General features: G+C 36.9%; 1 protein-coding gene across 3 annotated transcripts in view; it reads left to right on the top strand.

Moving 5' to 3' along the window:
- Positions 1–25,037, top strand: part of LOC122342169 (protein shisa-6) — a 75,568-nt gene that overhangs the window by 325 nt on the left and 50,206 nt on the right. For all 3 annotated transcript variants that reach the window (XM_043235987.1, XM_043235985.1, XM_043235986.1), the window contains exons 2-5: positions 400–1,200; positions 11,729–11,883; positions 19,633–19,725; positions 22,198–22,266. In XM_043235987.1, the coding sequence (XP_043091922.1) occupies positions 671–1,200; positions 11,729–11,883; positions 19,633–19,725; positions 22,198–22,266 (847 nt within the window). In that variant the 5' untranslated portion in view covers positions 400–670. The remainder of the gene's footprint in view (positions 1–399; positions 1,201–11,728; positions 11,884–19,632; positions 19,726–22,197; positions 22,267–25,037) is intronic.

Raw genomic sequence — 25,037 nt, 5'->3', positions numbered from 1 at the left:
GAATTATATTTGTGTTTAACTGGTTTCATTAATTAGTTTAATCTCAACGCATTTGTTCATTCTTAAATGTGAATGTGAAGATATCTATATATATAATGTGTTTAATTGGTTTCATTAATTAGTTGAATGTCAATGTATTTGTTCATTCTAGAACGTGAATGTGAAGATATCTATATTTTATGCATTATGTGATGCTATTATGCAACAGATTCAGGCCAACAGATTCAGTATTCGTAGTTTTTTTGTGTGTGTGTGCGTTTAAAGTAAGTATGAATGATTGTTTCTGTCGAAAATTGGCTGGAAGAAACTGTGTGCTGTCCGTGGTGCTGAAATCATGCAGACTGTAGCTTTAACTAAGAAGAGTTTCATCGCTTTTCCCTCTCGTATTTTGTTTTTCAGACAAACATAATGTAGTCGGTCTTGAACAAGTAGATTTCGAGTTTTAAAACCTTTTCATCTGCTCGACGTGAGATGGGCGTTGTGTAATTGTTGATTTGACTCTATAAGCACTTAGTGCCTTAAAGAATGAGAGTCTTAGGGAGGAGGACTGTCGAAACGATGCTACGCGGGAATGGAGAATGGAGGACCTGCAAGAGTGCGTGACAAGCGGGTCAGCGGCAGTTTGAAGAATTCGTAAAACGAGGAAAAACGCGTACCACCGCTTGAAGCCATGGGGATACGACATCTCCTGCTTCTTTTGGTCTATCTAGACCCACTGTGCGTCCTGAGTGCGTCCACGGCCAAGCGGAGCAAACCTTCTCCAAAGAGACCCCCCAAAGTGAAGGAGGTCAACAGCACCATTGCTCCGACAGTGGCTCAAGTCCAGGCGCCCATTGTCGGCGATCATGACACCTGTTTCGGCTACTACGACGTGAGCGGTCAGTTCGATAAAGAGTTCGCCTGCAACAACACGGACCACCGCTACTGCTGCGGGAGCTGCTTCCTGCGCTTCTGCTGTCCCGTCAAAGCCAAACGAGTGGATCAGAGGGTCTGTACCAACTACAACACGCCCGACTGGATCAAAACCCAACCGCCCTCGCCCGCGCCCACAGGGGACACGTACGACCCAGCGCTGGACCAGACCAACACCACCGTCTACATCACCTGCGGTGTCATCACCCTCATCATCATCCTGGGGATTTCTGCCAAGGTGGCCTATGACAAAGCCACCAGACCGCCTCAAGAAATGAATGTCCACAGGTAAGCCCGAGAGATACCTTAGAAATGCAAGCTTTGGGTTAAAACATTTTTATCACGGTGATTGTATAGGCGTGACATTGTTAGTGCTATGCAAAAATGTGCAGTTTTAACGTTAAAAGGATAGCTCACCCCAAATTCTGCCATCATTCGCTTCCCTACCCAAACCTGTTATACATACTTTCTTCCGTGGTACTTTCAGTGGGGCCCATTTTCGTTTGGTCCCGAGTGTTCTTCAAAAGATCTTCTTTTGCATTGCTTAGAAGATAACAAGTCATGCAGGCTTGGAACGGTGTGAGGGTGAGGAAATAATGACAGATTTTCATTTGTGGGTGAACTATCCCTTTAAGAACGTGTTTCTACCTTAAAATACTTAGAGCATGTGAGATTGACAGTGCTAAAATATGGATAACCATTAATAGATTCAATTCATAGCACCACTTTGCTTTAAGATATACTTTAGGAGAACTGTACTGTTAGTAAATTTTGATGAAAGTTTTTGCCAAAAGTATATTAACTCATTAACTGCCAATTGCGTTCTCAAAATGGGAAAGCATGAGGATATTGCCGTCAAAAATACAAAAAGGGTGTTTTTTTCTATTTTAAGTTATCCTGATAAAAGTGGGGAAATTCAGGTAAACACAATATATTTTAGAGAAACTTTACTTCTTATACACCAAAACTGTGTGTAAAGTAAGAGTTTTTTGTCATTTTTAGTGAACGAAAGTGAATGAGGAAACCAGAAATTAATGAGACCTTGTAACACATTTGATTTAAAATGTACAGTACATAAACTGGACCGTGAGTGAAAGCTTCTGCGGTCTTGATCACAAAATAAGCACTGGGTTCTGGGTTAAGATGGAATATTAATAGTTAATTGCATACTGTATTAAATCTAGGACTCATCTGTGTCTAGGAGGGATTGATTCTGGATTTCATTAGTCTTGTGCGGAGATAGAGGTCAACAGGAAAGCGTCGTAGTAGAAGGGAACTAGGTCTTCATGGCGCAGTTTGTCAATAAGACAGATTTATATTGCTTCGGTTTGTCAGTGTCAAAAAGGAGAAAGCCTGCTTTTGTTTTGAAAGGAAAAAAAATGCCACGTTTTTATCTCTATCGCATATTAAATTAAGAAAATGGCAAATTTTCATAGTACAAATGGCGTAACACTGACTTTTCAACCAGCCACCCAGCAAGGAAAAGTCGTTCCTGTGCAGAGCTGTTGAGAGTATTAAAGATGGCACATTGCTCTTCTCTTATCGGACTGATCCATGTTGCAAATATGAGTCAAGCTCAGACGGACTGATAAGAGTGTGGCTGGCGCTCACAATGAGGCTTATTGGATTTGTGAAGATCGAATGACATTCTGTACAGCCAGTTGACACTTGTGAGCGGCATACTTAAAATGAGCAATCTGTTGTTATTTACTCATGGCATTCCAACGAAACTTTATTTCTTCATTGGAAACCAAAGCGAAGTGACCAAGGGCTGATGATGAGCCCAAAGAAAACACCATAAAAGAAGGGCTGGAATACACTACACGACTTTTAAAAAAATCTGCTTTGATATACTTATGTAGATGGTCACAGAGGAAAAACTGGCTATCGTACACTACACGACCGGATTTTAAAGTTGTTCTGAACAGAGCGAACAAGTGACAACTATTTGCCTTCTAAAATTGGCCCAAGATATATTTTCGATGAAATCTGTCGACTCAAATACGCAGACTGGCTCTGACTCAAGTCTTCTGAAGTCAGTTAAGTTATTAAAAAACCTGCCTTTCCTCGCACAAAGTCTTCAGAGGTCTTGAAATGTAGACCACAAGCCACAAGAGCTTCTTTTATGGTCCTTGACAGTCTCTGATCACTACGAGTCAGTCACCGATTGCACTTATTGGGTTGATTTTTACATTTCGAGGCCCCGAGCGTTGATGTATTTCCCTGAACTCATATCGAGCATTTCTCAGAGGGTTTCGAGGCTAAGCTCCCATCTTAGATCTGTCTTGTCCTCCGCCAATACTCGCCCCGTTTCTGACAAACCGTCCCTGCTGCTCACTGTCTCACAGAGACACCAGTGAAGAAGTTTCATATGAGCCGTGAGGGTACAGAATGTTCCAGAACATTTGTTTTAACATTTCCACCCTTTGAATCAGCTCTGCTTCATTTAGGCTGTGTGTAGAGGGTGCGCCGAAATACAGTTAAATATGTTATGAGTGTGTTTACCCAGGGGCTCAGATGTGTAGTGAAACCGCTCCGAGCTGGAAGGCTCTTGATGTGTTTTGCGTGTTTGAAGAGCACAGGCGCATGAAATACGGTCTCTCTGAGGAGAACGTCTGTATGACTAGAGATGAGACTCTGGTCAATGAGGAACAAGATCTGTCTCACGCCTCTCTGGCTGATTCATTATGAATCGATTATAAGGACGGTAGAGTTTTTGTAAGTAGTGCAGTAAGGCTTGGTTGCGGTTTGACCTCATGATCTATAGTTACACTTGAGATTAATGATGAAGTGACGACTAAAGTATTTTAATTATCTCGTGCTGGGTTTTAAAAATGTATTAGCTCGAATGGATAATGGACTCATGTTAACTTCTGACTCATTTGTGCCGACAAAGAGCCCAACGACTATTGTGTTACATAATTATATTTTTCAAAGCTTATTTGGGTAAAAGTCTTAATGTAAGTAATAATATAAAAAGAAAAAAAACCCTGTATTTTTATGGTAATTAAGCACATTTCCGGCTCCAGTTCCATATTCTTTTGATTGGAGTTATTTTGACATCATAGCAGAAATTTTATATGGTAATGTTCATTTTAATTAAGCATATATACATATGTGACAAAACCTTAGTAGCCTCTTTAAGTAGCACATTTGTAGCAATAACCAAAATACACTGAATCGGTCAAAATTGTAGATTTTTCTTATATGACAAAAATCATTCGGATATTAAGTGAACATTACAAGAATTCTTTACAAGAAGATATTTTGCACATTTTTCTACTGTAAATATATCAAAACATTTTTTTATTAGTAACATGCATTGCTACCTAAACTTTAAAGGTAATTTTCTTAATTTTAATTTTTTTAATTTTTTTCAAATATTATTTTTAAATTTCAGATGATAAATCATGATGATAATTGTCTTAAAAAAAAAAAAAAAAAAAAAAAAATAAATATATATATATATATATATATATATATATATATATATATATATATATATATATATATATATAGTTATTTTTCAATATTTTAACATAATATTAGCTTACTTTCTTTTTGGACAACTTTCTTCATCTTAAACATGAACATATTTGTCAATTCATTAGCAAGCCTGTATGTCTTCCAGCTCTTTTCTCTCCATCACAGTGATGTGACATACGATGAGTTTCTTTTGATTGTAATGCCGTCTAATTGTCTGGTGCTGATGACATAATCATGAATTGTGATTGGGCAAGCAGCTGCAGTCTTGTCTGATCGCATCTTCCCCGTGTGATGAGTCTCCAACTCTCAGCTACCCAGAAAGCCCTGCTGTGTCTCAGCGTGTCGTCTCTCTTTGTTTAAATATTGATGCTGCTGTGCTGTCTTAGACACCTGCTGAAATGGCCAGGGAATGATCAGCCTGTGGGAGAAAACATCAGAATCACGAAAGTCCTTGAGAGAAATTCAGCAGTCAGGAAATAAGGCAGAAAGAACATGACCTGGCAAAAAAAAAATACTAATTAATTAATGAAAGTTCATACCTAATGAGTGCTAGTGGCATGAATATGCAATGATATATGTGTATAAATATATGCGATAATTGTGATGCATGTGATGAAATGAGTGTGTGTGTGTGTGGTTTTATATATAAATTATGATTATGAATTATTATATCATACAGGTATAAACTACTGTTTACATTTATTTGGAAGAAAATACTACTGTGAAGTATAAAGTATCGGTAAGACATGAAATAGTGAGCAGAACAAACAGTTTACAAATGATTTACACAGAAATGTTTTCTGCTCTTCATGTTTCGTGGATGAGGCTTGATGTGTGTGATTTGCGAGTTTGCGTTTTTCAAAGCATTATGGTCAAAGATCTTTTTGCTGACTCAGATCATAGGCTCCGTTGATCTGAGCGTATGCACCTTGGTTTCGGCGTGAATAAAGCATTATTTGTGAAAAATGTCCAATCCCAAACTGAGTTGCATAAGCTCAAGTCGATGAGGCCTACGATCGACCTGTTCCAAAAAGAAACACAAAACCCGTGCTAAGTATACAAGGATACAAGAAGTCATAAGTGACCGTGTCAAATCCTAATCCTAAAAAGTACAAAAATCAATTTGTTTTAGATTGTGTGCTGGTCTATCATTTTTAAGGATAATTCCTCTTTAGCTCAAAATAAAATAATTTAAATATATATACATTTAGACACACACACACACACACATGCATATATAGAGAGGGTTCATTTTCCAAAAGATGAATGCCACCTTTAAAAAATTACATTTTTAAACTGATCGATGTGAACCCTAAACACGTTTTGTCAGAGAAGCAGGTATTGTCCGCTTTCAATACATCGTGAGTCAAGCCGATATATAAATCTATTTTAGCAAATCAGCGTGCTGTATTCAGGTCAATGTGAAAAAAAATAATTTTTTCTGATTTTGTAAATGACCTGCATTTGTTTAAGTTACTATTACCCAGTCGAAGCTAACTTTTTAAAGATTCAATCTGAAATCTGTCCAGTTCTCCAACGGCGCTAGGAGGCCAAACCGAATCCTCTTCATCCGCTTCAGCAGTTGTTGAAAAGATTTAAGTTGCTTTTCACATCCTGCATTTTTAGCACCAAGTGACTTCCCGAGCTCTGTAAGCATATAATGATTCATTTCTGACCCGGGGAGCGTTTTTAAACCCTCCGCATCACTGTCACGGGCAAACTCAAACACAGCCGCGAGAGAACAGAATGCCTATTGTGTCCGCTGAAAAGCGCTCTGGGAGTTTTCAATCCGGCCAATCAGACTGCCCGTGGCCGCTTTGCCGGTGACGCTAAAGCTTTGCACTTTATAACCTGACAGCCGTACACCAGCAGTTTGAGCGGAACACGAGATTAGCTCGGTGACTTAAAGCTGCGGTTTGAATAACAGTACATTTCACGGCTCCCCGGGCCACGCGAGGTCTGAGAGGTGGAGGAGGTTAGAAGAGCTGTGTTCAGCTCATGCAGATTGTCCGGTGACCTTCAGCGGAACAGAGAGGCCACGTCTGAAAGCCTCCGCGGGTGATCCGAGCGCCTCGTATCGATCAGTCTCCTCGGGAACACGCGCCGATGCAATCCGAGCGCACGCTGACGTAAAACCAGGACTTTTTACCCAGACGGGCCGCTCTGTCACCGCAGTGCTCCGTTTCACTGCTTTGGAAAGAAACTCGTTTGAAACGCATTCGAACCGGTGCTAATGAACATCAGCAAGCATCGACGCTAGCACGTTCTTCCGAAACGTTTGAGCCCGTTCACACCAACTACTATAACAGTAACTGTATCGACATCCACCCTGACGAATGCTGACGTCATGCTCACACCAGACAGACCGTTGCACTTGACCTTGGACTACATTTCCCATCAACCCCTACACTGATTGCACTCACACAGCTGCCACCAATCACACGCTCACCTGAACAACATCACACACAGTGTTTAACTCAGTTCTTCTCTAGTTACAGAGTCTTACTAGTTACTACTAGTACTAGAGTTACTACTAGTTACAGAGTCTTACCACTGGACTACATTTCCCATCAACCCCTACACTGATTGCACTCACACAGCTGCCACCAATCACACGCTCACCTGAACAACATCACACACAGTGTTTAACTCAGTTCTTCTCTAGTTACAGAGTCTTACTATTGCTGTTTTAGTGATAGCTTTAGTACGGAGCCCTTCCGTGTTTTTTCTGTTTAGTTCATCTAGCCTGTTTACCTTCTGTGTACCTCGGATTAACCCATTGCTTGCCGTCTCGGACTCGGATTTTTGCTTGTGTCTCTAGATGAACCCTTTTATCAATCCCCTCGGACATTGTTCGCGAGGTTCCTGCCGTTTTCTTGTCTGCCGCTTTAAACGCCTGAGCTCTTTGAAATCAGGTAAATGTTTTTTTTTGCCAGTGCACGTCTGGCAAAGTCATTTTTTTTCCCTCATATGCATTATCATTAGTCATTTTACTTGCATTCTCAACATGCAACCATGAGTTTGAACGAGTGAGAGAGAAATAACGGTTCATTTTGACAAAGAACCAGACTGCTTTGTGTTACGTCTTTAAAGCTTTATTTAGATACATTTTCCAACGTCACTATCACCCCTAAATCTTATATATGTATTTTATTCAAATAAAACAATGTCATTTATTTGTTTGTTTGTTTTTGTGAGTACCTTTTCTAATCTACATTTTTATTAGAATTAAGTAAAATTCCCATACCGTTCTTGTCTTTTCAAAAATAACATTAATGAGTATAACTGAAATTAATATATTGTAATTTGTTTAATGTCACAGTAATTTATTTTCTTTGAAACGGAAATTATATTGTCCAAACAGGCCGATTTATATTTAAGGAATATGTGCTTAATTGTCTTGAAAATAATAATGAAAGTATATTTTCAGCTCCCAGGAGCAAACTTAACTTTTATATATGCAAAACATAATTCAGTTCTAGTTCTGAAATGAATTATGAGCTAAGAAATGAGATTTCACTTAATTTATTTTTAGGACTGCTTGCTCCAAGAGTTTTTCTCTTCATCTTAAACACAGGCATATTTGTTGATTCATCAAACAGCCTGTATCTCTTTTAACTAGTTTCTCTTTTTTACAGTGATGTAAAATATAAGTTCATCTGATGTTAATGTTGTCTATTTGTTTCATGGTGGTGACATAATCAGTCTCGTCAGATCACATCATCCTCGTGTGATAAAATCCCTAGTCGTCGGCAGGTCTGTCGACAAACTAAATTGTTTTCTAATATGAATGCATCGTCGCTCGAATCGCTGATCACTGTACATGCATTTTAAACATGTAATGAGTTTGAATGAGTGAGACAGTGTGTCTGATTTGAGCTGTAGTGACACCAGGTCTCTAAAGCCGCCATATGTTTCATCATTCAACCCAATTCAGGTGCTGGAATGAGGGAAATTGGCCTTGATTTGTTGGGAATCGGTGCTCGTCTGTCCCCAGAGGCTGCATCAGGGTGTTTGTGAGGATGTAATTAACTCACACTGATGTTTAGATGTGTCTTTAGAGCGAACAGGATAGCACTTAGGCCCAGATTACTGTTACTCGCATATATTAACATCAGACAACTGAATGACTTTTGATGAGGATCTGCAGAGACAGAGAAGGTTGTGTATGTAGTGTTTACACATGCATAGTGCATTTATTTTATTCCTTTATCCATCTATTTGAGTCGAGTGTGTGTGTGACATATGATTTATTATTATTGTTATCACTTTTATTATTACAATTATTATTGACATCATTTGTTATTTGTAGCTATAATGAATAACAACAAAAAGATCAAGTTAATAAAATAATATAACATTTATTTAGCTTAATTTAAAGTTATTTTAAGTTTAATAAATTTAAATAAGGCACTTAAAATGCAAAAAAGTTGTTTTATATTATTTACAAGCATTTATCATGATTATTTAGTGACAAAAATATACTTTTGTAAAACATATTTTTACTGTAGCATTCTTACAGTATTTTTTATTTACAGAAAAAAACAACATTAACAAATGTAACAGTAAACAGTACTTTCACTGTTGTTAGATTACTGTAACTATTCGTAATTTTTATTTTATTGATTGTTTTTAACTGTGAAGGATGTGTCTAAAATGATTTTTATGTGTTTATTAACTAGTGATTGAACCCGGAACATCGTTTTATTCTTGCCTGTGATGGGACGCATAAAGTTACACTGTTCAAAACCTCTAAAACAGTGAACGTGAGATATAAAAACTACAGTAAAAGAGCCCACTCAAGTAGTTTAATGTAGCCCGGCCCTGGTCCTGCGGTGTTTGAGCTGAAGAAGGTGCATCGGTAGAGCTGCGCTTAGAGCCTTACAGCCAACTGGGGCAGTGAAACCAGGTCGCCCCCACGTGAGGAGAACTTCTGTTAAAAAAGGCCTTCTCCTGGAAGGGAAAGACTAATTATACTTCCTTCCAAAGTCACACTCTCTCTCTCTCTCTTTCTTTCTATCTGTCTCTGTGGCGCGCTCAGAGATGTGGACCGCGAGGCAGAGCAAATACGCTGACATTGACACAGTTAAGACGCCATTTCAGGCTCCTCATGTGAGGAGAGATGGCCTCCAGGTCTGCTGGATCCCACCGCATTGACGCGCGCCGCTTTAAGAAGTGACGCTTCAACCTGGTTCAACCTTTTTTTCTGCTTCTGAATAAATGTTTACTCATCAAAGGAATCTTTAGGATGACCATGGCGCTCATTCTGATTAAAAAGCCTTTGATGGCTACATCCCCAAAAAAAACAAACAAACTAACAAAAAAACTGTTCTAATAAGTTCTGAAAGAGTGCCAGGGTCAACTTTGACTTTTACCAACCTTAGACCAGAGAGCACCCTGACCTTATGGGTTTCCCAGTGATACACTTTCTATTGTTGGTCTTTGCTTGAAAATGTTTATTCATGTTTTTGAATTCTAATATACATCAAAACTGTTTAAATGAGTTGTGTACTAAACTCCAAGTCTTTTTTTTAGAGTTTTTATAGTTAACTAAAACTGAACCTAAAATTAAAACCAACAAATCAGTACTTGAAACAACTAAAAATAGAATAACATTTCTGCTTGTTACCAATTAATGTACTAAAATAACTACAACTTAAAGTGAAATAAACGTGAATGCAAACTATACTGACATACAATAAAAGAATAGATAAACACAAATAAGTGAACTAATAATAGATGTATTACATGTATTAGCTGTATTACACTGCTTTATAGTTAATGTACTGAATTTTACTGTACATTGAATCGTTGAATCCAATTAGACACTTGTCAGATTTGCACCAGATTAAAATCTCAATGTACGTCTTTGAAACACAAATTTCTCTCGCACACCCCTGTAAAACTTTATCAAACCTGGGGCCTCTTTAATAAAGCATGCGCACACAGATTTATTATAGTTTTCACTTTACACTATTTTACTGTTAAAGGAACACTCCACTTGTTTTTGGAAATAGGCTCATTCTCCAACAAGTTAATAAGTTTATTTTTACTGTTTTTGAAAATCACAACTTTTCATTTCCCATCTTTCTTAGTACACAATATAAGTACAGAAGGGTAAAGTTTTAAATAGGAACAATATCAAAGATCTTTGGTCATTTTTAAAGCAATGCTATTAATTGGTCTAATTGGATTCAATGATTCATGCTAAGCTATGCTAAAAGGGCTATTGCCAGACACAGAGTTCGGCTTAATTGATTCAAAAACAGTAAAACTCAACTTATTAACTCTGGGGGAGTTGGAGAATGAGCCTATTTCCAAAAAAAAAAGCAGAACGTTCCTTTAACATTTTTTCAAGCAGCTCTGAAGTCAATAGTCAATTTTGATTTCACACCGACTTTCCCAATTGGTCCCATTTTGGCAATGCCAATTGTGTGGTTGTTGAGTGTAAATGAACTAGTTTTAACTGATGACTTATTTTCAATTAAAATAGCTGCTAATTTAACAGTATTTTGCTGTAAAATTACAAGGAACTATACAATTTTATGCACTATAGCCCATTAAAATTATGAACATTTTACTGCTTTCAGACCTCATTCACACATTTACTTATTCACCCTTTTCCCCACCAAGTTTTTTGGTCTTCAATAAAAAAAAAATTTAAGCACTAAGCCAACGCTATCCCAAAGGTACAAAGTTCATCTTTAATGAAAAAAGTTTGCCCTCAAGATGAAACCCCATATAACTGCACATGCTCTGAAAACTGCATTAGTGAGAAAACACCATTAACTCCAACCGGCAGAATCTCAGATTGCCGCTGCTCGGAAAATCCATGAGGCAGTTGGGTCTTGAGTCAGAAAGCGTGTCCTTCGGGCCAAAGAGCAAAAACATTAATAGAATTTGAATCCCATTAGGTTGGTGTGGGTGGGGTGTGTTGCTCTAACGCCATATTGCGAAGAAACATTGATTAATGGCTTTTGTTTGCTGCTGTAGAGCTCGGAGGCCTGAGGTCCCGAAAACCTGAGAGACTAAACCTCCACTGTTCATTATAACACAAAGCGCAATTAAAGTTGTGTACGTGTGCGAAAGAGAGAAAAGGATTGCTGGTTGCAAGAGGCAAGAACCTCCACAAATGGGAAAACAACAGAAACAATCGCCTAAACGGGGCAAATTGGCTAAACCGCTTGGGACCGGTGTGTTTGTATCTATAAACGGGATGAAACACTAAACAAGGATTTATTTCAAAGCTGAGCCGGATTTGGATGGTGCTTTTTTTTGTCTTTTTGGAGAGCAGTGAATGATCTTTGACTTTTTCTCTTTTTTTCCGCAGAGCACTGGCGGACATTTTGAGACAGCAGGGGCCCATTCCCATATCACAGTATGAGCATGAAAACATTGCGGCTATAGACACCTCGCCCAAAGAAAACACACCTGTACGGACGTCCAAGAACCACTACACACCGGTGCACAACAAAAACAACCACGGTAGGTGGCGCCGCTCTGCGTTATTGAAGAAAATGCCATGTTTCACACACTAACTAAAATGCACCGTGGTATTAAACTGTTTTGAAAGGGCTTGTGCATGTTACCATGTAAATGGAACACAAATAGTTTTTACTCATGAATATGGAACAAATTTTTACGCAAGTTACCATAGCAACGGGTTTAAACATTAAGGTTTAATCTTAAAAAGATGGGGGTGGTCATTATGTCAATGGACATCGGAAATCAGAATTTGCGTTTTGGTTGCAAATTAGGGAAATAGAGTCGGTGAGCTGGTAAAAGGCTAGTAATTAAACAACAAAATGTAGTTATGAACGAAATTGAAATTGTTAAATTGGTGATTTACTGTGGTTTGGTGCAGTTTCAGAGTGAAGCCCAGCACCGTGTTCATTTAATCTTTAATCTAGTTTTTGCTCAATTTGGTTCGAATCTTTGTTGAAAATTGAACCCAAGTGTGAACACCCTTAAAAGACAACTATTTCAGTCGGACTGCGGACCGCTTCTTATTTTTTTTGCCTGAATGGCAGCGTGACTTTTGGCAAATTTTTAAATTCAAATTCAAGTTACAGATTTTGATACAAAATAACTTGCAGATGTTACGTTTGCTTTGAAACATACTTTATGACCATGAAAAAGTAAGTAAGTTAATACAGTATGAATAAGGGTTTGAATGAAATGTAGATGCACTACTGTATGTCAGCCCTGTTGTTACAGCTATGCAACCTACCAGCGCCATTCATAAATCCTCTCCCATGGCCTCGTGGGATAGTAAAATAGCTTCACACTACAGAATCTCACCAGATGTAGTAGGTGATCTTGGTATTTCTCACTTTTTTTCTCGAATACTATGAATACTACTGGTTTTTCGCACAGTGTATAGTATGATATAGTGGGATTATTCTCAATCTTTAAGAAACTGCTGAAAACTCACATCTTTCAGCAATACCTGACCTCATCATAAAAAAAAAAAAAAAAAAAAAAAAAAAAAAAAAATACTCTCACTCTCACTGTCTCTGTCTCTCTTCTTATCCCCCTTGTTTATTCCTTCCCTTCTGGCATGTACTAATTTGAACACTCCCTGTGACTGGGTGTTATAAGCACTTACACTGTCTGTTTGTCTCTCTAAAAAAATGAATCGCTGTTGTACTCTCAATTGTAAGTCGCTTTGGATAAAAGCGTCTGCAAAATGACTAAATGTAAATGTAAATGTAAATGTATTATTGGGATGCAGCGCTTGTGTTTCTACAGTAAGTGCCTTGGTTTACAGTAAATGCTGCTGCACACATTTTTATGGCATATGGCACGTGAGTGTATATATATCATATATTGTTCATTTATTGCTGCCTTTTTATCTTTGTCTTTATGAATTGATGAGACAGTCTTTGATCGTCGTGAATGATGCAGCGAGTGAGTAAATATTAAACCAGCGTCTCGCTCAGACAAACACTCACATTCACGAAACATCATTGTGCTTGCACCACTAGTGGGTTTGATTCCCAGGAACAGCATGAAATGTTAAAATATATAACTGAAATCAGCTTTGATTAAGAGCATCTGCCAGATGCATAAATGCATGAATGCAAATGTAAAGTTGTATGTGCGTGCATGTGTGTGTGTGTGTGTGTGTGTGTGCGTGCATACGCTCAGGAGTTTATTTGCATTGGTATGTTTAAGGAAACATCTGCCGTCACCCAAACGTCTCCCTCCAGCTCTCTCCCACAGCACTTCTCGAGCGAGTTGGTTCATATTTAAAAGCTCAGCATCACGCCGTTCGCCGCACAAGCTAATATCAGAGCTCAGAAGTGAATGTTTTCCCCATTCACGCAGTCAAACAGCCATCAAAACACTGTCAACACGCTTTCACCGGCTCCAGTTTAGCGTTAGCTTTAATGCAGACGCACTGTCTCGTTTGTGTTTGAGCTAATCAGTGCTTTGGCTTGTTGTACATCAATATTCAAAACGCTTGTGAATAAACTACGCGCAGCTGTATCTGAATGAGGTCGGCTGGTGGGATTGGCACTGAACGTTAGCGTTTGTCTGAGCGAGGCGCTAGTTTAACGTTCACTCGCTCGCTGCGGCATTCACGACTCAGACCTTTAGAGCGGCGTTTTCAAAGTTTGTCCTGTAATTTAATTCAACAAACAAGAAAAAAGGCAGCAGTGAATGACTTATGAACAAACTCTTTAATGGCTGTAATGTCAGATGCTGCCTGAATCTGGGTCATTCTTACTTGCCGTTATATTTTCATGTCTCAGTCAATATATGGAGTCTTAAACTAAATGATGTATTATACTGAATAAAGAACTTAGAGTAAATGAGATGGGAACCCTTTTCATTTCTGCAATCGCAATAACGGTTTTTATATATATTTTTTCCAATTGTAGTTAGCAACGAAAGCATGCTTCTTTTGAAATATAGTTTTTAAAAAAAGAAAGAAATATAAAAAAGATTTATAATAGTGTTAGGTATTATTAATGAAGAGTATATATATACATATACTATATATATATATATATATATATATATATATATATATATATATATATATATATATATATATATATATCAGTATATGTCAAAACAGTATATGTATTATATATATATATATTATACAAATATTATAATTATACATTAAAGTTCAATATATTCTTTTACTCAGTAGTGAGGTTGATGAGTTTTACAAAGAAATGTTTCTGTTTATTTATGGACATGCCAAACTATGTTTTTCCTAAAATTTCAAAAGTTCTCTCCGTAAGGGGTCATCTTTTCCATTTTACTCTATACGTGTGTGCGTGTGTGTGTGCGTGTGCGTGTGCGTGTGTGTGTGCATGTGTGTGTGTGTGTGCGTGTGTGTGTGTGTGCGCGTGCGTGTGTGTGAGAGCGAGAGAAAGAGCGAGATTGCATCAGAGGAATGCTGCTGCGTTTGATCTTCTCTCGTCTCCTGAGAGCCGGTGACAAAGTGCTCCTGTGATCCATAAAACGTCTGTTTTGATTGATTAAATGCCTTTAAATAGGGCACACTGTTTATAAAAAGCCTTCAAACTGAAAGAAATTTGAATGTTGGTTCATCTGATTAATTGGCTGAAAGAAATTCAATCTCTTTGGGCTCTCTTATTGATTCCCCATGCTGAGATTTGCTTTCATTCCTCTGCTTGTCCTTCACTCCCGTCTGGTTGACCTCCGTGACCCCGGCTCCTCTGCCTGTTATAGTTTGGGTTAGTGCCGTTGTATATAAAAAATATATAGAACCAATGTATTCATTTTAGTCAGGCACATTAAAATACTTTTATGAACGAATTGCACCGACATCCACTCAAATATAAAAAAAACAAACAAACAAAAATCATTTTTCAAGCCATTACGAAATCATACCGCATGTGTTTTTGGCGCTCGGCTAAGGTGAAATGTTATTATTAATGCCACTGTGTATAAATTGAATTAGGCTTTTGCATTCGTAGCTCCTTCCTGACCCCTAGCTGAGTCTAAATTGCTTTTTAATGGTGGAAAGCCATGCTGTGTTAGATTTCCTTTTTCCTTCCGAGTCTCTCATGATATGGTCTGAGGCCTCTCGTATTCACTGATTTACAGCGTATAATTATTCCTGTTGTGAGCGCGTTACATGCTTATTTAAAACAGTGTTTTGCGACTGACTTGATTCCAGGAATCACTGAACGAAATTGAATATATGGTTGCGGTTACTCTACAAGTGTTGAGTTACGGGATGGTGCGCTTTCACGTGGGGAAGAAGGAGTTTAATGATGTGTTGCTTTCAGAGATCATGTTATGTTAGCCCATCCCAGCGGAGGCCGTTTGCATTTTTTTTTTTTTTTCACCTCGGGTCATTTAGATGAGTTTGTTTCTTCATCAGATTTGGGGAAATGTAGCATTACATCGCTTGTTCGGCGACGGATGCTCTCCAGCGAATGGGTCCAAACAGCTGATAAAAACATCACATTAATCCACATCCCTCCAGTCCATCAGTTAACGTCTAAAGCTTTAAGAATCAAATCCATCGGTGAGACTTGTGTATCCATAATAGTCCGTGAGAGTATTGCTTTCTCTGGTGAAAACATTGTCTCGTGTGAATCAGGAGAGAAATCTGCACAAGTGACACTTACTGTTGAGTGCTGTAGCTCAAATATAAAATGGGTGAGTTTTGATTTGGAGCTCATATATGGAGCTAAAATCTTAATGATGGATTTGTTTCTTGAAAACACAGCTTTTCTCTTCACAACATTAACTGACGGACTGGAGCGGTGTGGATTATTGATGTTTTTATCGGCTGTTTCTGACGGCACCCATTCACTGCAGAGCACCCACTGGTGAGCAAGGGACGTAATGCTACATTTTCCCAAATCTGGTAGAAAAAAAACCCCCAAAAAACTCTTGCATGGCCTAAGGGTGAATAAATATTCAGCAATTTTTCATTTTGGGGTGAAGACTATATTATGTCATATAGTGGAAAGCACCCGCAAAATACTAAAATATGACCGTTTTGGTGCTGACTTTATCAAAGGAAAACCCGATTAGAAAATTAGATGGTGAGATGGTGGGATGTGGCCTCTTTCACCTCGCTGCAGGCTCTTTACGCCAGGACATGAAGATTTAATGCACATCGGGAGCTGAAATAAAGCAGATCTCTCCGATTAAACATTAGCATGCACGTCTGTTCACTTTTACTCGGCTTGATTAGACAATACGGTTCAGCGAGGTCTCGTTTTAATAAAAGACAGTCGTTAAATATTAACTCTCATCATGCAGCGACGTACCAAAATCTGATCTGATGGACGGATCGGCCACTGCGGGGAAAATATAAAGACAGAGAAAGATGAATGAAAATGGCAAACGCTCCCATCTGCTTTTCTCATTATGGTTTTCCTAATGCAATCTGATCTCTACTTCGACTCGACACCCGTGTCTTTGATTTCCTATAGAAAGGCACACTCGGGAATGAATTGTCCACACTGACCCGTGGTTCTTCTATCTGAATGAAATATCTCGCATGCTTGAACCAAAGTCTCAGTCAAGATCTTGCGATCAGTGTATTTGTATCCATTTTTTTGGCACCACTTCATTTCATTTCAGTTCATTAGTTACATTTAGTTAACAACATTAGTTAACATGAACTAAGAATTAACAATACTTCTACGACGTGCATTAATCGTACTTAATATTAATTTCAGCATCTGCTAACTAATATGAACTAACGATGAGCCGCTGTGTTTTCATTAATGTTAACAAAGATAAATAAATAGCGTAATAAACGAATTGTTTGTTCACTGTTTGTTCATGTCACTAATTTTAACAAATGACATTTTATTGTAAAGTCTTACCATTTTTTTATAGATACGAACATTGTTACATTAAACAAATGCGCCCATGTTTCATGAAGTATATTTGACTGCAATATAAAAAAAAATTGCATATTTTTTAATGGCAAAAATAACACAAAATGGGAACGTAGGGCTCAAAATGAGAGAGCGCCTGAAAATAGGGCATTTTGACACCCCTTGAGACTGAATCTCCCCCAGTCTGTATATTTCTCTCTTTTATTTGCTGTTAGTATTGACCGTAATCTCTGTTCCACCTCAAAACTTCACCAAGAAACGTCTCAACACAATTACACAGCATGCAATTGATTTATGGAGCAATAACATGTCCGTGCGTCTCTCTTTGTGTGCGCGTCTCTTCAGGTTTTGCTTTGAATCCAGTAAAAAAGCGCTGAAAAGTTCGTTTTAGTGAATTGGTTCATTCGAGCGGTTCGTTTGAATCAGTTGTTCATCCGTTCAGCTGGAAAGCATCGTGACATTGGCCCTGTAAAGCTCGACCTATAGGCTTTTATGGCTCATATGAGACGATATGAAGGAATAATCAGCTCAAAGTGGGGAAAAATGCAGATGGTGATAGTTTTCTGGCCAAAAACATACAATGAAATGCTTATTGCTTACGATGTAAATCAATGCAAGCATCATAACAAAAACAGACTGCTACATAAAATTCTATAAATATCATTTGCCACTCTGTATCTCCTAATAATAGGTCTTAGGATGATGATAAACGCTTACGATCAAAGCTCTGTAGCTTCAAAACACAAAATGCCATGCGGTTAAATGATGACTGAGAGATTAGTAAACAAACCTTCCCCGAAAAAGCCTGATTTATCATATTTGATATCCACGTTTCAATGTGATTTAAAAAAAAAAAAAAAAAAAAAAAAAAATGGGAGAGTAAAGTAAATGCGAAGCTGCTTCAGTCTGGTAAGCGTCCATGTTGAAATATTACAAAAAACTATTCTAATATTTACTTTATAAAAATCAGTTATGAAAAGTTCACAGCAAATATGATACAGTAGTATTTATAGGCTTTATCTGTATATATATATATATATATATATATATATATATATATATATATATATATAGCGGGTTGATATGAAGAGGTCAAACCAGCCAATCAAAGCACAGTATGAGTCCACATTATATTTGATTATGCTTATTAGTGAAAGTGCAATACTTCAAATGCAATATAAGAATAAATTCAACAAACTGCAACAATCATTGAATGTATAATTTTGAGAAATAAAGTTTTCGTTGATTGAAACTAGACTAAACAACATGATAAAAAAACAAACTAAAAAGGGCATTTGACACAGGACTGACTTAAGTTAAAAATAGCTGACGAAAATGAACCGCGGATGAAGAGAGTCATGACCTCGAGGTCAGCAGCTCTGGTCAGGGACGCCATTACTGTCCAATTAGACGGCCAGAGGAAGTTTCCCGGTGTCCTCTAACCCAGCAGAGATGAGAGTGTGTGTGTGTGTGTGTGTGTGTGTGTGGAGAGTGTGTTGTAGTGACCTCTAAAACCTCTGGAGTCCATGAGCAGAACCTCTGCCCCATTAATACTTAATGGAGCACCTTGTCTTGACCTCCGTCTCTGAGCGCCTTTTATCGCTCGCCGGCGGAGAGGACTTCTCAGTAACCGCCTGAAATCAAAGCCCCGGCCTGATGGATGTGGGGTAGTTAAGGCAAGAGCATTGGTTATTTATGCACCGGTCAGTTTGGAAATGTTGCTTCTGTAACTCGACCTGCTATCGGCTAATAGAAAGTACACGTCCGATATCGAGTATGTACACTTAAACTCAAACGGCTGCTATAAAGTGGACATTTTTCAATATATTCAGATAGAAACTTGGTCTTTTAAACGGTAATAATATTTCAAAATGTTTTACTGCACTTTTGTTCAGATAAATGCATCCTTAGTGAGGAGAAGATATATATAATATTGGTGGATTGTTTTATTCTTGTTTATGTTTAATGATTCTAAGGCTAGCGGAAATAAAACGTCCAAAATACAGATTTGTTACGCTTTTATCTATTTCGATCTGTTGATTTCAGTTACATATAAAGGATGATTTCTCAAAATGTCATCAGCACTTCCTTACACTAATGGGTTTTTGCAAAGGTGTTTGTTCATATATATTTTGCACACACCTCACGTCTTTCTATTGAGCTTTCTTGACATGTAAAGTATGTTATACAACGTCTGACAGGAAATTAAATTAAAAAGCAATACACAAAACTTCAGATCTTCTCCCGTCTGCCTTATTTATATTGCGTATATTTATTATAAGTGTTTTCTGATTTCTGGAATCGCTTCTGAGCAAGCTGTTGAGTCTGATATGCCGGCAAAATGATCAAGGATTGCTTTTAATTGCTGCGTCTGTCTTTGCAGGGCATTATGGGAAAGAAAACTTCCGCAGTGGTCAGGACATGCACAACTTCATCTCGTCCGGGTTTGTGACGCTCGGCAGGGGCCATCTGAAAGGTATTCACAGAGGAAGTGTTTCCTAAGCAGCATAAACTTTCAGTTGTAATAACATTTCACAATTTAGCTACATTTTTGATCAAACAAATGCAGCCTTAATAAGCAAGAAGAGATTTCAGCAACGACACAAAAATCTTAATTGTTTTAAACTTTTGACTGGTAGGGGTTCAAAGCATTTTCATCATGTTTTTTTTTTTATGATGTATGATTATTGTTAACGTGATTATCTTATTTTGCTAAAAATAGTTCGAGTGCAGTTGGATCAGAAAAGCATGAGCGTCATTTCAGATGCCGCTTAGTTTGTTTTGTGAAATTCAGATATATGAAATATTATTTTTATATTATTTTTAATCATTTTTTTTTCTTTTACCATTACTTTAGGTTTCCAAATGTATATTTTTAATTTTAATCATTTTAGTACTTTAAGAACATGATACATTTTGGTCAATTCCAAGTATTTGTTTTGTTTAGTTTTGTTTGTTTTTTAACAAAAGCTTACTTTAAATGCTGAAAATAAGATAGAAATGTTTTTAAAAATGTTACTTTGGCTTTTAGTAGTTTCCCTTTTATACCGAGTTATTGTTAGTTTTATATTTTCCTTTTTATTTTACTTTTATTTTAGTGTTAAGTCAATTTCATAAGTGTTCAGTATTTCTATTTAGCTTCCATTTATTTTTATTTCGGTTAGTCATTTCAGTACTAAAAAAGTAGTGCTTATTTATTTTAGTAATTATTTAATTTTCTAAATTGTGCTTTAGCTTAGGTGTCTATAGTTTTTGTTTTGTTTTTCATACAAAAACTTGCTTAAAATAAAGCTAAAACAAAATATATATATATATATATATATATATATATATATATATATATATATATATATATATATATATATATATATGTATATATATATATATATGTATGTAGTTTTAGTATTATATATATATATATATATATATATATATATATATATATATATATATATATATATATATATATATATAATGTATGTAGTTTTAGTATTTTTACTGCATGAAAACAACACTGTTTGGTGACATTTAAGCACAGTTTTCAATACTTAATACATATTAAATGCGTGATATTCATATTCAAGGTCCTTGCCCACCAAGTCCGAAGTTTTCACGTGCGTTTCTCCGTATTTGTCATCCATACCTACCAAAAACAGACCAAAGTGCGTAAACGGCATCGAAAGTCAAAGAAGCGCGCCATTAAAAGCCTTTGAGCGGCGTTTGGTCTGCCGTAGCATGTCCTGGAGGGAGGCTGAGCTGTTGGCAGCGCGGTAATGACGTTTCCCCGAAGCTAATTAACAGACAGAGGAAGCCTGTCAGAAAGAAAGCAGCTGCCAAGCGTCTTTGCTCCTCATTGTCTCTCCTGAGTGAATCAGCGCGCCACGGGCCGATTGTTAACACCACCACAACATAATCCACATTCACCGGCAATAACGCTTAGATTAATGACCGGCCGAGGGATATCGCCGACGCCATCGCGTCATTGTTTCCGATCAAGGACGCCAGCGTGCCGAATCGACTTCGATCGAGCTAATTGCCAGACGCCGCCGGCAGGTTCGGGGTTCGACTGTAAAAGAGGATGAAGTTAATACCCCACGCGCCGCGCTTCTTCAAGGTGAAAGGGTTTAATAAGTTGCTTAAGTATTTTTTTGCTTATTCAACTTGGCTCGGAAGCCCCGCGGTTCATGCAAATTGGCCTTAATCTCCACCCTGTTTAATTCCACCTGATTGAATTTCTTCAGAGATTCCCTCCAGAGGCGACGGAGGCTGCCCCGCTCGATCCGCTCCTCAAACGGATTTGTAACGTAACGAAACCCGCTCTGCTTCTGAAACCGCTCCTGTTATTGTTTAGCGGTCACCAAACATCTATTCGTTGTTTCGTTTTAATTGCATTATAGTAAATGGACACACATCAATTTCGTTCGATTTTTTTTTTTTTAGGTTTTATTGAAATGTACATATTGGTTTCAGGTGCATTTTACATTTTTTCTGGTTGAATTTTATTTTAGTCATTTTTGTCATTTTGTTGAGTTTCTGATTCATAGATGAAATCCGTTTTTATTTATTTTTGTTTGTTTCGGTTGTTCATTTTAGTGCATCGGATGCATCTAAATCGATTTTTTTTTTTTTGCATTTGCTTTATGATTAATATAAATTGTCCAAAATGCTGTGGTTGGCACAGTTTCACTGCTTTTAAAAAAAGGACTTGGCAAGACTGCATTTATTTGATCAAAAATACAGTAATAAAAAGAGAGAGAAAGATTTTTTTTGTGTCGACTAAACTCCGGTCAGTGACATGAGGGCATAAGTTTTGATGCCGAACGCATGCTGAAATGGTTTATGTAAATGTTCGGGGCTGTTTGATGTTGGTTTGTCAGCTGCGTGAGATGCAGTTCAATGAATGTGCGCGTGTGTGTGTGTGTGTGTGTGTGTGTGTGTGTTTCTGCAGCGCAGCACTCTGTAGATGATCTGGGCCAGCTGTCCTGGCAGGGCGACCTGGACGTTCCTCTGTCCTACAGTATGTATGGTGCTTCCACCCCACACACACGCTCCTCCTGCTCACAGGTGACCCTTCACTGACACAAAGACTCGGGGCCCAGAAATGTCCTAAAAGCAAGCAAACTGGTTTTATAAGGTGCTTATACAACCAAAATGACATCTGATTTCAATTAGCGTTTATTTAAAATTATAATAATAATAATAATAATAAAATTGCTTTACTTATTGAGAACTTCCCAAGCATTTTTAGCACAATATTTAAGTTTTCTTTCTAGCGTTTAGACCTTTTTTTCATATTTTCTGTGATTTTAGTTACTAGTTTGCTTGCTTTTATTTATTCTTTAATTTAATTTAATTTGACTTTATTTTATTTTTATCGCTGTCAAACAAATAATTGCTATAAATCATTTCTGTGATTTTATATTATATATTTATTATGTATATATTAACACACACTTACAATATATATTTACATGTGCGTGTGTGTGTGTGTATATATATATATCATATTTTCAATTATATATAAATACGCTTAATATTTAAATTCATATTTTTCTCAAATACATGCATTCATGAGTGTATTTATGTATATACATAATAAATATACACAACACACACACACATATATTATGCAAACAATAACTTTTATTGTTTGACAGCAGTATTTAATTTTACTTGTGCTTGATTTTAGGACATTTTTGCTGTTTTTAAGTATTCAGCTTGTTTCAAATTGTACATTTTATTTCAAAAGACATGCTGCGATGTTTTGCCGTGTGTGTGTGTGTGTGTGTGTGAGGGATACAGTACGTGACGCTGTAATCACGGCGCTCGCAGGGTGTTTGGAAAGCGGCGGTGCTGCTTTAACATGCTCCCCTGTGCTTCATATAAATTAACTTTCTGATTCATTTCACCTCCTGCAGCAGCAGAAGTAAGTTTGCTGGTGGTTGGTTTCTCTGCGTTTTTTCCCAGTACAGTATCTCTGGGTTATTAATGACTGTTGTTGCGGGTTTCTCCTGGCTGTTACCATGGTGATCCTCTTAAGTGCTGTAGCGTATAATTCAACAACAGCGTTTGACTCTGAACCAGCAGAAATCCCTCTTTGTTCAAACCCTGGGATTATTCCTCTGACCTGCGCTAATTAGAGCTTTAATTATACAGCAGACCTTCAACAAACACAATTAGTGCTGTTTGCAGAAGCTATCGCTCATACTTCCCGTCAGTGACTGTAACAAACCCCTCGGCTTTTAGTTTTGTGCGACAAACTTGTTGAGGAAAGTTGTGCTGCTACATTTCAAAGTGATCAGACTTTTTGCCTGTTGGACAATAAACTGTGTTGAACAATTGTTCATAATTTGCACTGGCACCACTATTTTATTCTTTTTTTTATTAATATTTAAATTTTGATTTAATTTGAACACTTTTCTGCAAATTGTCAACATTCTTTTTTTCTAAATATCTAAATATCCTTTTTACTTAATATTCTGAATTAAATTTGACTATAATTGACTTTTTATTATTATTATTATTATTTTATATTTTAGTAAGCGTATTTTATTTTTTCAATGCTATTAAAAAAAAAAAAAAAAAAAATATATATATATATATATATATATATATATATATATATATATATATATATATATATATATATATATATATTTATTATTATTATTAATGTTTTTAATTATTTGGGATATTTTCAGTTTTTTTATTGTAATTTTAAACCTTTAATAATTTAGCTATACTTTTGTTATTTCATTCCGTTTTTGTTTGTTTGTTTTTAATTGCATCCATACTTTTGTAATTAGTCTGTATTTTCATTTTTTTATTTTTTATTTTAATTTGAGTCTAAATTTTGTTTTCCGTTTTTTTTTTTTTTTTTTATTTTTTCTTTTTTATTTCAATTTTATTTTTTAAATACCTTTACATTTATTTTATATTTATATATATTTTTAAACAGGTCTATACATTTTTATATATTTTTGCATTAGTTTTTTTTATTTTCTGTTTTAGTTTTTATTTCAGTTTAATTTTGTTGTTGTTGTTTTTTTGTCTTTTTATTCGTTTTTTTAAAAAACATTTTCAATTGTTTTCAATTTGTTTTCTTTTTGAAGATAATTTTTGTAATGTCGTCGAAGTTTGTTTAATATCGCATTTCATTATTTTTTTATATATTTTCTTTTGTTATACCTTTTTAATGAATTTATTTAATTGCATGATATCACTATACAAAAGCTGAGTTTCCCGGACAGAAGGGGTTTATATGGTCGTAATTCTAGTTAAGTATGATAAGAAGACTAAGAGACCAGAGCTCATAGGCCGCGTTACAGCTGTTGTGTTATAAGTGAAGGTAGATGTGACTCTGAGCGAGGAGGAAGGTTTTTGAGCTCAGATGTTATCAGCAGCTGACAAGCGGCGGTCAGATCCACTCAGACATCAGATGTACTGACAGGCTCCAACCTCCCATCAATCATCTCAAGGAGGCAAGGAGACGCTCCGTGTTTTTCACATCAAACACCAAACGTGGAACTCTTAACCCAGTCTGGCACTTCCCAGGGCGCCGCTTAATTTCATCGCTGTTTAGAAGAAACGATAAACGCTCGAGTCTTAACCCCCCGAACACTCGAGCTAATTCTCACCCTACCCCCGTACGATACCTCAGTGACTCTGAATGTCACACTCGTAGTTACCAAAGGCATATCGAGTGTTAAACGCGTGGCAAAGACGTTTAACGTTAGGCCTGTCTTCTGTAGGGCTGGCTTTGAGATGATTGGAAGTGGTTCGCCGTGG

This window comes from Puntigrus tetrazona, chromosome 3 (genome assembly GCF_018831695.1).
Source record: "Puntigrus tetrazona isolate hp1 chromosome 3, ASM1883169v1, whole genome shotgun sequence".
Lineage (NCBI taxonomy): Eukaryota > Metazoa > Chordata > Actinopteri > Cypriniformes > Cyprinidae > Puntigrus > Puntigrus tetrazona.
The sequence above is the reverse complement of the archived record's forward strand: the minus strand, read 5'-3'. Positions and strand labels throughout refer to the sequence as shown.